At 38.3% G+C, this 13,787-nt stretch overlaps 1 protein-coding gene across 1 annotated transcript; it reads left to right on the forward strand.

The window, feature by feature from the left end:
- Positions 1 to 9,939: 9,939 nt before the first annotated feature.
- Positions 9,940 to 13,333, forward strand: LOC126709426 (uncharacterized). Its single transcript, XM_050409671.1, has 3 exons — positions 9,940 to 10,719; positions 11,593 to 11,940; positions 12,199 to 13,333. The coding sequence occupies exons 1-3, from the start codon at positions 10,201 to 10,203 to the stop codon at positions 12,820 to 12,822; spliced, it is 1,491 nt and encodes a 496-aa protein (XP_050265628.1). The 5' UTR covers positions 9,940 to 10,200; the 3' UTR covers positions 12,823 to 13,333.
- The last annotated feature ends 454 nt before the right edge of the window (positions 13,334 to 13,787 follow it).

The raw sequence follows: 13,787 nt of genomic DNA on the forward strand, positions 1-13,787 counted from the left end.
AGATGCAGTCACGGAGAGCATGAGCAATGGATTCAGCTTCTAAATGACACAAGGGGCATGTAGGATCCAGATTAATCCCTCTACCCAAAAGACACTCCTTTACTCCGATGCTACCATGCATACATTTCCACACAAACATTTGGATTCTAGGGAGGGTGTTAAGCTTCCATATCCATTTTCCATCAAACATTTCAGTCTTTAGGGGGTCGATTGCAAAGCAGTAAGCACTCTTTAAATCAAAAGTGCCCTTTGGTGAGGGACTCCAAGCTATTTTATCAATTCCTCTAGTGAGAATAGGAGTTGGTATAGCTTGAATCTCAGCTTTTAAGTTATCGGGAAGATCAAAGGGGATTACTGACCAATCCCAGCCATACGGGGCAGCCACATCCTTGATTCTGAGATTCCCTATGTCACGGGGGAGGGGGCCGTGAATGAGGTGTCTAATTGGGCCACTGTTTAACCAGCGATCCGACCAGAAATTTAGGCTACTGTCATGCCCAGGGATCCACTTCACACCATTTTGGAACACTTCTTCTCCTTTTATCATACTTCTCCAAGTGGGAGAGCAAGGCAGCCTCGCATCCTTCCTGGACTCCACTCTCAATCTAGTGCAGTATTTCAGTCTAAGAACCCTTGCCCATTGAGAGTCACTCTCCGTATGAAAACGCCAGTTAAGCTTAGCCAAAAGGGCCGTGTTTCTACCTTTGGCTGATTGCAAACCGAGCCCTCCAAACTCCTTTGGCTTGGTGACCTTATGCCAATTTACCCAATGCATCTTTCTTGTGCTTTCCGTGGAACCCCACAAGAAGTTCCTATTAACCCTATCTATCCCTTCAAGAATCTTATTAGGCAGGAGCACATTTTGCATGACATGGGCTGGAATAGTGGAAGAGGAGGATTGGATTAGAACAAGTCTTCCCGCCATCGAGAGAAGATTTGCTTTCCATCCTGCAAGCTTCTTCTTCACTCTATCAAGCACAAACCCAAAATCTTGCCTACGAGAACCCGGGTGCTTTAGAGGAAAACCTAGGTATTTGCCTAGGTTGGAGGTTGCATGAAAACCCAGCTGATCAGCAAGCACCTCTCTTTGATCCGGATCAATATTGGGAGAAAAATACACCCGAGATTTTTCTGCACTAATAGTTTGACCCGAACTAGCACAAAATTCTTCAAGCACACCCTTAATGGTGGCACAATTTTCTGGGTCAGCCCTGGCAAAAAGGATAAGATCATCTGCGAAGAAGAGGTGAGAGAAAGCTAGCCCACTTCTAGAGGCCTTAACTGGGACCCATAGCTTGGAATTGCATTTTTCCTCAATTAGAGCTCCTAAAAACTCCATGCAAAGAATAAATAAGTACGGGGAGAGAGGATCGCCTTGCCTAATGCCTCTTGAAGGACAAAAGGACTCAAGTTTACCTCCGTTAAACAGTAAGGAAGTGGACACAGTAGAGATGCAGCTCATGATGAGGTCAGAGAGATTGGGAGGGAAGTTAAATCTAGTCAACATGTCCCTAATAAACCCCCACTCAAGTTTGTCATACGCCTTTTCAAGGTCGATTTTAATAGCCATATACCCCTTCTTCCCCTTGACTCTACCAATGGAATGAATAAGCTCTTGAATTATAATAGTGTTATCCACACCTCTTCTACCAGGGACAAAAGCAGCTTGATAAGGAGAAACCAGATTCTCCAGGTGTGGCCTTAACCTAGCCACAATGATTTTAGTGATAATCTTGTAAACGGTGTTACAAAGACTAATAGGTCTATAATTTCCCAAGACCTCAGGCCCTTGGATTTTAGGAATGAGAACAATATGGGTTTCATTGAGATATTGAGGCACTCTCTTATTCTCAAAAGCTTTCATGACCTCCTCCACTACTGAATCTCCAACAGTAAGCCAGAATCTTTGAAAGAACCCGGCATGTAGCCCATCTGGCCCAGGAGCTTTGTAAGCTTTCATGGACCAGAGGGCATCCTTGATCTCCTCCTTGGTGACCGACAAATCTAAACCTCTCTTAACCTCATCAGAGAGTTGGGCTTGCCACTGGAGGTTTAGAATAGGGTTTCGATGAACCATTCTCTGTGAGGTAGTATACAGAGAAATAAACCCATTTCTAAAATAGTCCATGACAGCCCCTGCCTCCGTAATCCACTCCCCCACCTCATTTTTAATCGAGGCAATGTGGTTCCTTTTCCTTCTAGCTAAGGCTGAGACATGATAGAAAGAAGTATTTCGGTCCCCTTGAATCATCCAATTAATCCTTGATTTAAGAGCCCACAAGTCTCTCTCCTGGTCTAGAATAATTTCGAGATCCCTATGAAGCTGGCTCTCAAAGTTGATTAGAGAATTACTGGGGCTGAGAGCTATGGCGCGTTGAACACCATAAATTCTCGTCAAGATTCTCCTCTTTTTGCTATGGATGTTCCCGAAATGGTTCTTATTCCAAGAGGTTGCTTCGTTAGTAAAACGGGTGATGGATTCCTCTAGATTCCTAGTGTTGGTCCAAGCATGCGAAACAATACCAGGGAAAGACAAATCAGAGAGCCAGAAGCTTTGGAATCTAAAAGGCCGATTGAGTAAGACAGACCTTGTAGGCTGAGTTTCCATGAGGATAGGACAGTGGTCCGAGTGGCATCTAGGAAGATGAGAGACCTTAGCCTCAGGGTACGATAAGCACCAATCAGGGTTCGCGAAGAAGCGATCAATTCTTTCAAGAATTAAGTTGTTAATATCCCTTTTATTGGTCCAGGTGTACCTTGGACCAGAGAATCCCATATCAAGCATATTACACCTATCTAGACAGTCCTTAAATAGAAGAGACCGGTTAATGTTAACCCCTCTGCCCCCAAACTTATCCTCCTCTAAAAGAGGTTCATTGAAATCCCCTGCCATGATCCATGGCTTATTATGTAAATCAGCAACTTTTATCAGATTATCCCACAAGACACATCTCTCTGCACTCCTAGGACTAGCATAGATAGCAGACAATAACCAAGCAAAATCAGAGGACCGTACCTTAACGTCTACGTGAATTTCTTGCTCAGTGATGGCAAGGACATTGATCTCCACTCTGTCTGAATTCCATAAAAGCCAGATTCCACCAGTGAAGCCAATAGCATCCGAACGAATTGCGCCGTCAAATGGAAGTCTATCTGTGATTTCCTTTGCACGCTCTCCACCAACTCTAGTTTCTGTGACCACAAAAACCGCAGGATCATGAATCCTCACTAAATCATGCACGTGACTCTGAAAATTGGGCTTCAGAGCGCCCCTACAATTCCAAGCAATGATATTCATAACTAACTGATGGATGAGTAGAGCACACGTGTCAAGCGACGGCCTAATCCCCGCTTTCCACCTCAAACTCCATTTTATCATCAACAACGTCACGCCGGTTTGACCCGTCCTCATCCAGCTTATCAGAACGATCTTGACAGCACCCATCTCCATCCCCTGAGTTGATGAGTGTAGTCCGATCCTCGACGGCTTTGGAACCAAAACCCACTCTTGATCCGTGAGTGGTAGGAGGCTTAGCTCGGCGCTCTTCTTCATGCGTGAGAGGATAAGTTTCTGCATCTTCGACAGTGGGCGATTGGACCGATCCAGACCTCTGGAAGCTTCCACAAGCTTCCACACCTTCATCCCGAAGGTCCCTGGGACTTTGACTGACTTCCCCATTAGATGTATTACCCATCTCGGGTTTGGCAAGGGCCATGAAATTGAAGGTGCGCTGATCCTCAAGACCATGATTGGAAGAAGACGGCGATTCTGCAGTAAGCTTGTTTGACTGAGTATGGAGAGCAGCGGCACTAACTGGAATACCACAAATACCCAAACCCCTGGCCATTGACTTCATATTCTTCACAGAGGTCTTGGGCTTAGTTTTTGGGCGTAGCTGGGCTTGCGAGCCTTGTCTCGGGTTGGGCAGCTTGCCAAAGCCCACGTCGTTAACATCCTGAACTACATTAGTGGGCCGAGTGGAGCTAAACACAGCAAAGGCTCCTGATGAAGGCCCAAAGCTTGACGTGGCAGCTCGCCCAACAGCATTACGCATGGGATGGGGGGTACCATTCTGCGTTGATCTTGTGGTCCCTTCAGCTGAGGTACTTTTCTTTGTCATTTTCTGCCCAGGCCTCCTCCTGGCCACTACCATCCAAGGGCCATACTGGTCCTCTGTCTCATCCGTTCCACTACCATTCGGCATGGCTTGCATGCCACCAGCTACCACATCTTCACGCATCTCTCGTGAATTATCCACCTGTCCTGCATGATGTTTCTCCGCCGTAACCTCCGGCTGCTCCTCCTTGCGAATTGTGTAAGGACAAGCTTCTTTGCGATGACCAACACGTCCACAAGAGAAGCAGAGTTTTTGAATTCCTTCGTAGACCACAGCCTGCTCAAACCGCCCTATGAGAATGGTGTTAACCAGAGGTTTGTTGATGTCGATTTGCACGCAAAGTCTGGCATATTTACCCCGCGCCTCCGTAGCCGTGTGGGTGTCAATCCTTAAAACTTTTCCAATAGCCTCACCAAGCTGCTTGAGAACCTCTGCTTCGTAGAGTTCTATGGGAAGCCTATTCAGTCTAATCCAAACAGCAACCATAGAAACATTCGCTGAGTCGGGCGTAAAAAATGGCTCCCAAGGTCTAATGGATAAAAAATGGTCTCCGACAAACCATGGGCCTCTTTTCAGAACAACATCAAGATCCTCCTTAGAATAAAAACGAGCTAAGAAAAAGTCATTCCCTAAATCAACACAGTCTAACCTCCCTGTGGGTTTCCAAAGTTGATTCAGCTTGTTTTGCATGAAGTTGAAGCCCACGGATCTTCCCACCAACTTAACAATGATTGCTTTCGACCAAGGCTCTCTGATACGGAGCTTAGTTTCTCTAGAAAGCTTGACAGCTACAAGACCCTCTCGGAGCTCAGCAGTAGAGACCTCATCGTCCGATTCAACATCCGAGTCCATGAGGTTGGGAAATTCAAAAGCTTGGGCGTAAGCCCCTGGAATTTCCCCTATCAGCATATCCTTAAAGGAGCTTTTTGATCGACTCCAAACATCTTGGCTGTCCCGGGGTAGAGAGCCCTCGCAAGAGCCTTCCTTGAATTCAGTGTGATGAAAATCCTTTACTTTTTTGTTACTTCGGGCAAGTTCTGCCTCCTCTTCTCTGGAGAGAGAGCGTTGTTGCGTTGCGACCAAATTAATCTAAGTTTTTTTTATGGACACACATATTCACACACTTTGACATAATTTGTATATTTATTAATGTGTGATTAAATTACGTTATTTACACATTGCATACGGTCCATTACTGGAACTTAGTGAAAAGTACTTTAATTGTTGCTTGTCATGTGTTTAAATTGTGTCGAAATGTATGTGGTCCTACACTTTTAGGATTGAAACACAAGGAGGAAAGGGCTATTACTTCAGGTTGCTCGCTTGCATCATCGACGGCTTTCACATGCTTAGGATATCTCTCCACATGCTTGAAAAATCTACCAAATGGTCCACAAATTGAACTACCTAGATTTTATATGCATCACATTATTTGATTGAAGACACTAGTCAAAGGCAAGGTCCAACCCAATCAACCAATCGTTGGTGCTTGCTGCTTGGCAGTATTTGCGTCTATGCATGGGATTAAAGAGGGAGTAAATTGAAAAGCAAAAAAAAGAGGGAGTAAATTGAGGTGGATTCTTTTTTTCTTTTCTTTTTTTTTGATGGGGAGTTGGATTCTATTTAGTTTAATATGAGATACGGGATCAAATCAGGTTTAAGTTGAAAATAAATTCAGTAATATCTTAGGTTGCGACTGAAATTTGAGAAAAAGTTAGCTTATTTTACTTTTTAGCTTATTTTTGCTCATAAAGTAGATCTCATTGCTCCAAAAGTCAACTTTTAATTTTTTTTTTTTAACATATTTTTAGCAAAAAATTTTCAATTTCAACATAATAAGTGGTTCACAAACAGATCCTTAGTTGGACGGTAAAACGTAGTTATTATAATCGTATTTTGAAAATAAAACCAAATGTTAAGGACTAAAATGAGAATTTTGAAACATTAAGAGCCAAAATAAAAACAACCTCCAATGTTAGAGGCAAGAAAGTACATTAATCTAAAATATAATAAGAATTTTAACTTCTTTTTAAGATTTCAATCAATTTAATTTCTTTTTTTATTTTTCAAAATGAAAGATAGTGGAATCCATTTAGCGTGCGTTTGGATATGACGTTTATTGCACGTTTTGTGTTTGGCGTTCGAACAGTGGGACCCACGGCACTTTGCATATTTCAGCCATTCACGCAATTTGTCCATCCTTGTTGGGACCCACATGTACTTTTTGTGGTATTAATACCACGTTTCAGCCATTGTGCACTGTGCACGTCTCAACATATATTTGCGTAACAGTTTGTCCATCTTTGCTAGGACCCATATGTGCATTGTTTAGTCTAGTTTTAAAATTATTTGATACAATGTTTTTAGTTTTCAGCAAAATAAGCGGTATCCAAACATACCATTAATTTCTTAGGATCAGATAAAATGAGGTAATGAGCGAACAATTTAAGGAGAAGATTAGAATGCGAAACATGGCATAATTGGGATTAGAGTTTGACATCATACAATATAATTGACTTGGTTTGTGATTATGTGTTGTTTTATTGATTTCACTTAAATCTCTCGAACCAAATTAGCTTCTTTTTTTTTTTTTGGGTGAGAAACTCTCGAACCAAATGAGCTAGATGAAAATTCTTCTTTTTAAACTAACAAAAAATTACATTGTGTTGCTGTTAGAAAACCTTTTTCCCCCCTTGATAATATATGGATTTAAAAGTTATAATACCCCCCATTACATTCCTTACCCACGAGTCCTTGACTAATTATAAAAATCAATTCATTGTCATATATTGTAGTAATCTACCAGGGAAAAAAATACCATAGATATTTCGAATATTAAAACAAAAACGATTTTCTGTGATCAAATATTTTGTTTTGAAATCTTTTAAAATCTATTGGTTGATATGATTGATCTATTTAATAGAAGGATCATGTTTTCATGAATTAAGCTAGTGCCACAATTCGCTCATGTGGCAAGTTGTAGTTGAGGGAGAGTTGTAGCTGAGGGAGAGTTGTAGCACCAATATTGCTCTATCTTCATAGTTGCATTCAACAAAGGAATCTACTCCTACCAAAAAAATATAATTTATGTAAGATCATGAGAATCTTCCGCTCAATAAAACAACACAACAGTTAAAAATTTGAGAGGATAAGATAGCATAGCACAGCTACAAAAAAAAAGTATAGTGGTAGAGCTTTCATGGGCCCTAGATTTTCATATATTAAGTTGTTGAATAAAATATTTTTATGTTTTTGAGAGTTCAATAAAAAATTTCAATCTGACATGAGAACATTATTTTTTTTTTTCCATAAAATACATTTTTCACCTCTTAATAAAAAAATAATAATAAAAAAAGAAAAAATTGAAAAAGAGAAACACACCCATCTCTGCCGCGTGCTCACCATGCTGATAATAATAATTGAACGGAAAGCACATCATTGATTTGCACTATGAATTCTTTATTAATTTTCCTTTAAAAATAAAAAATAAAAAATAAAAACAAAATACATTATTCAATTGTGCTTTGACCGTACCTTCTCTCCATTTGACCGTTGCTAACGGAGTAACGGTAGTCATGGGCATTGGCGCCGTTTCATGCCTGTCATGAATTTTGTTTTTTATAACTTTTTTGTTATTATTAAAAAAATATATATATTATAATAAGATGGAGATAAAACCAAGAAAGTAGAAACTACCATTTGACCATAATATGGTGAAAACGCATCCCTCTCACTTTTATTTAGGTAAAAACAGAAGCTAAAAAAATATTTTTGGTATTTTTAGGAATTTCATTTTGAGGGGAGCTTGTGTACTGGCTACTGGATACGTTAGGATATGGACACATGTCTAAGAGTAAACACGTATTGGTATTCTAACGTGTCCAGTAACAACTGGCCACTAAACACAAGTCAAACTCTTCATTTCAATCCTTAAGTTTTGAAAACTTTTAATTTAGTCTTTAAATTTTTGAACAAATTTTTATTTGGCCCTTGTTGTCATCTCAAGGAGGAATTCTCTTACTTGGTTGATAGAATTCTCACTTGACACATGCATATGACTAGTAAATAAGAAAAAAAAAATTATTACCATTAAAAAGATTCATACCATCGCCTTAATTGGGAAAAAAAATCCACATCAAAAAAGAAAAAAAAAATTTCAATTTAAAGGAAAACGATAAAAATTAATAAAAAGAAACATTTATATTATTACTATTTAAAAAAAAATGGTAAAAAAAGATGTAGAAATAAATAAAATTCAATTTTATCCCAAACAACATAAATTCAACATAAACTCAATTGATAAAAATTCAAACTTTTCTTTTTCTTTTTCTACCATCTCTCGCCAGCCAAACATTCCAAGTCCACATGCCAAAAACTAAATAAGAAATATTAACGAATACTCTAAGGGTATTGGTTTAAAAACTATTTTTAGAAATGTTTTTATGGAAAAATGATAAAGTAATTAATTTACTGACATTTTTTTTATATTTCTCATAAAATTTGTGTTAAAACTCTCCTAATATGGTTTATTAACAATTATGTTAAAGGAACCCGTTAACCTGACCTAAACTAAATATAGAATAGATCACTGCCACAACTCCTTTTTAGGGAATTTATAATTATGCATAATTTGATCAATTTTATGTCTTTTTTATTAGACAGCCAAAATACGATACCAAGTTTGTTATTCTTTTTATAATAATAATAATAATATAGATAAATATTACCACTAATATTATAGCTCTAGATATATATATGGATAAACAAACCAACTAGATTTAGGTCAATTGACATATCTTTTCGTTATAAATACTAAATGGATTTATTATATAAAATATCAACCTTTAGTGGGGTCTAGTAATTGACCTTTGTCCTCCTTGCCCTGAGCATGGGTTTGAGTCACCATTATTAGCTAGGATCATAGGACAAAAGGTCATATGTGTGAAGGGTTTGTCTTGTCGAGTTGAAAATGGCTTGCCCTAAAACCCTACATTTTTTTTTTTCAATTATAAATATATATGGAGTATGTTAACATGTGCACCTAGGACAATCTATAATAAAAATAAAATGGATCCCACTTAAAAAAATTAATAAACAAATATAATTTAAATTGAAAGTGATTCAATCCATGTTTAAGGCCAATTAATTACAATTAAAAATTCAATCCTAACTAATGCCCAAGACCCATAAAATATTAATATTCATATCATAAATAGAATAAAAAAATAATTTATTTAACATATACTTTACATTTTGTGTGTTTTTGGAAATAACTTATAAACCAGCTTTTTATTTTTTATTTATTTTTTTAGCTTTTATATATAACTTTTATCTATAGTTTTTAAATCTCTCAAAAATTTTTTTTTAGCAAAAAGCTATTGCGAAACGGACAAATTTTTTCTTTAACTTTTATTTATAAAATTTTTAAAATCTAACTTTATTTTTTACTTTTTTAAAATGTAAATATTTTATTAATTTAACATATTTAAGAAAAAAAATTTAAATAAAAACTAAATAAATTATTCTCAAACAATAATCTATATCGTGCATCTCTCTCTCGAGTAAATGTGATAACGACCACTATGACCATGTTACTTAGATCGCTCTCTCTACCCTTTTTTTACTTTCATTAAAAAAAATAATAATAATAATAATGATAACGTCTCGTCCTGTTGCTGATTGTTGATAGTTACCCTTTCAAAAATCTAACCAACCAACCAACCAACCCCTGAGCTCGCTTTTCCTCTCTCTCTCTCTCTCTCTCTTTTTTCTGTTCTCACTGCCCAACCCACAACCTATAAGAAAAAGAAACACTGTATTATATATTAAGCACACACAAATTAATACTATAATATAATTATATAAAAAAACAACAAAAGCCGCAGAATAATAACAATCTAAAACTGTTGGGCTACACTACAGTTTCCCTGTCTCACGGCAATATAATCTTTCTCTTTCTCTCTCTATTCTTTCACTTTGAGCTCTGCTTTGCTTTGTTCTCGCTGTCTCAGCTTGGAAGTGAAGCCCAAGGGAGGGAGAGAGAGAGAGAGAGAGAGAGAGGTGGAGTGGCAGAGTCGTAAAAATGGAGAGAAAGCAAGGGTTCTTTTCGGCACTGAAGGAAGAAGTGGTACGAGGACTATCTCCGGCGAGGTCAAGAGGGAAGTCTCCGGCGCCGAGAAGTGGGTCCCCCATGTCCAGCTTACTAAGACGACGTAGCAGCAGTAAAACCCAGCAGGCCCACTACTACGTGGCGCAACCGGAGCCGTTGATAGGGAGATCCGGGAGCTTGAGGCCCACGGAGGCCTTATCACCGTTGAAAGAAGGACCCGACGGAACGGACGGCCAGGATGGGAGGATGGAAGGCAGGTGGGCCCATTGGATGAAGAAAAGCCAGCTGTCAAGATCTCCTTCAGTCACGTGTTCATCCTCTTCTTCCTCGAACTACAGCAGCAACGGCAACAACAACAACAATAGTAACAGTAACAGCAGCAAACGGTCGGATCTGAGGTTGTTGCTTGGTGTCTTGGGTGCGCCGCTTGCTCCGGTGCACGTTAACACTGCTGACCCTTTGCCTCACCTTAGCATCAAAGACACTCCAATTGTTAGTACTTTTATTTATTTTTGTTATTAGTCGCTATCTAAAATCTTTGATATATGACATTTATTTACTAGATAGTATTAAAGTTTAAGGCTTATTTTTAATTTTGGATTCTCTGGGACCAAGTACTTTGGTTTTTTTTTTTTTTTTTTTTTTTCCGATAATTAAAAGGTTTTTGGAATGCTTTTTGAATTTATTTTTTTGACCCACTAGCAAAATTGATTTCGTGAAACTTTTAATATATGGTTGTAACTGTTTTTTTATTAAATGGTTTAGTCAAGGTAGGTGAGAGTGTAACTTGTAAGTTTACTTTCATTTCACGCATGCTGGATCGTTATCAGTTTTATGCTTACATATTTTGCTGTGATTATGTTTTGTCAAAATTCGTTTCGTATTTTTTAAAATTGATATGTTAATTTTTAAACCTTTTTTTTAATAAAAATTGTAAAATTTTTTTTAGTTTTTAATGAAGTCTGCTGTTTGATGATTGAGGACAATATCATTGAACCACAAATGTTTTTGATTCGGGTAAAACTTAGGTGCAGTAGCTTAGATTCCTAATTGAATTTACAACAAATAAAATGTTATCTTTTCTGAGAACAATTAAGTTATTTTATTGGTCGATGCAACTGTATGGTTGAATTTAAGTGAGACTATAGCTAAGTTCTACCCTTTGATTCAAATATGAAGGATTGGATTCGTATGAAATCCTGAACAAGTAGGATGAATGTTTTTGAGGGATTTTCCTTTCTAGAGTTATCTTTCTTGTGAGGGAGAAAAGCCAGGTTATTTGTTAGTTTTTCTATAAAGCCTGCTACTTGATTCAGCTTTAGATAAGTGTGCTTAAACGTGATTTTGTGGGGGTGGACTTTGCAGGAAAGTTCATCTGCCCAGTATATATTGCAGCAGTATACGGCAGCATCTGGAGGGCAAAAGCTTCAGAATGCTATTCACAATGCTTATGCAATGGGAAAGGTGAGGATGATAGCTTCTGAATTTGAGACTGCTAACAGAGTTGTAAAGAGCCGGAATTCATCCAAAGCTGCAGAGTCGGGTGGGTTTGTCCTGTGGCAGATGAATCCCGACAAGTGGTATGTGGAGCTTGCACTTGGCGGCAGCAAGGTTCATGCTGGTTGCAATGGGAAACTTGTGTGGAGGCACACACCTTGGCTTGGTGCACATGCTGCTAAAGGGCCTGTTAGACCCTTGCGCCGAGCCCTTCAGGTGAACCTGCTTGTGCTTAATTATTAATTGTTCTTTTTTGCTTCCTTAAAGTGTGCAATTAGATGAACACGCTTCTGATTTACTTATTTGCTGAAAGTTAGTTAAAGTATATTTGTTCTTAGAAAAATGAAGGTTTTAAAAAGTTTTACATAAACAAACGAGCTAAAATGTTAAAAGAAAAAGCTGTTAACAAAGTGCTTCATGCCATATACCACATTGGTACTTGATGATGACAATTGCGTGCCTTATTGTTTTCAGGGACTTGACCCCAGAACCACTGCAAGTATGTTTACCAATGCAAGATGTACTGGAGAGAAGAAGGTCAATGGAGAGGATTGTTTCATCCTCAAGCTTTGCGCGGATCCTGTGACATTGAAAGCAAGGAGTGAAGGGCCAGCAGAGATCATAAGACACGTCTTGTTTGGATACTTCAGCCAGAAAACAGGACTCCTTGTGCACTTGGAAGACTCCCATTTGACCCGCATTCAGAACAATGGAGGGGATGCAGTGTATTGGGAGACCACAATCAATTCCTTCCTCGATGATTATAGGCCTGTTGAGGGAGTAATGATTGCTCACTCGGGTCGTTCAGTTGTAACCCTTTTCAGGTTTGGAGAAACAGCAATGAGCCACACTAAAACTAGGATGGAAGAAGCATGGACAATTGAGGAAGTGGCTTTCAATGTCCCGGGCCTTTCAATGGACTGTTTCATTCCTCCTGCTGAAATAAGATTTGCTTCTATGAGTGAAGCCTGTGAACTTCCTCAGGGTCAGAGAGTAAACACTGCTGTGGCAGCTGCAGCTTATCGTGCCAAAGTTGCTGCGTTTGAGAATTCTCATGACGGCAATGTTAATAATATAATTTGGAAAGCAGATGTTTAGGAAAGAGGGAGGTCTGTTGGAAAATATCACAGGGCTAGCTCGGTATCTAGTTTCACTTGACTGACAAATTAGAAAGTAGTTTGGTAAGGTAATAGCAGGGTTGTTTGCAACTTTTCGGCATGGGAACAGTGCCTCTTCAAATTTGTAAATACAGCACAATCATTCACAAGCATTCTCAGTTGCCTGAGCGACTTTTTCTATCTCTCAATGGAGAATCTTATTATGGAGTCAGGACTTGGGTTTTTGGTGGATGAATTGAGCAAAGGGGGGTGTGTTCCCATTTACTTTCTATACATGTTCTGAAAACAGGACATCTGAGGTTCATTTTCAAGTCTTGAGTCTTGTAAGATTTTCTCGATTGCATTCAACTGTGATACTTCAAGATCAATTAGGATTCCTGTAAAATTTCGTCTGTGAAGGCATTTAACATTATATGCATAGCCATGTAATGAGAGTTTCACGCCAAAAAGACATGGCTTTTAAAATATTTTGAGTACTATGTTATGAATCATGAATGTGTAACATATTAGTGCAGTATTTCTATTTCCTATTTGTTTATGATAGAATTTGAATGTATGCTGTGCAGTGTGCACTATGTAGTTAGAGAATTTAAACCAAAAGACCTCTCTTATCAGCATATTTAAACCAAAAGAAGACCCTCTTTGAATTTGAATGAACGCTGTGCTTATGGACATTGACACTGACAGTTTGACCGCTGGTAAACATGTCATCGTTTACCTTGAAGTTGTAAACATGAGCTTCCACTTCTCTAGTCTCGGTGTATATCCTATCCAAACATTGTTTTCACATTGCATTTTAATTCTGATTGTTCCAAATTTTACTGGTTAGCACGCCTGCAATCTTTTCTGGACGTAAAATGTAAAAAATGCTAATAATTTCTTCTTTTAAATTTAAAATTTTATACTTTTTTAGTTGAACACCAACATTAACTTACTAATTATAGA

The sequence above is a fragment of the Quercus robur genome, chromosome 2 (assembly GCF_932294415.1).
Source record: "Quercus robur chromosome 2, dhQueRobu3.1, whole genome shotgun sequence".
NCBI classification, from domain to species: Eukaryota; Viridiplantae; Streptophyta; class Magnoliopsida; order Fagales; family Fagaceae; genus Quercus; species Quercus robur.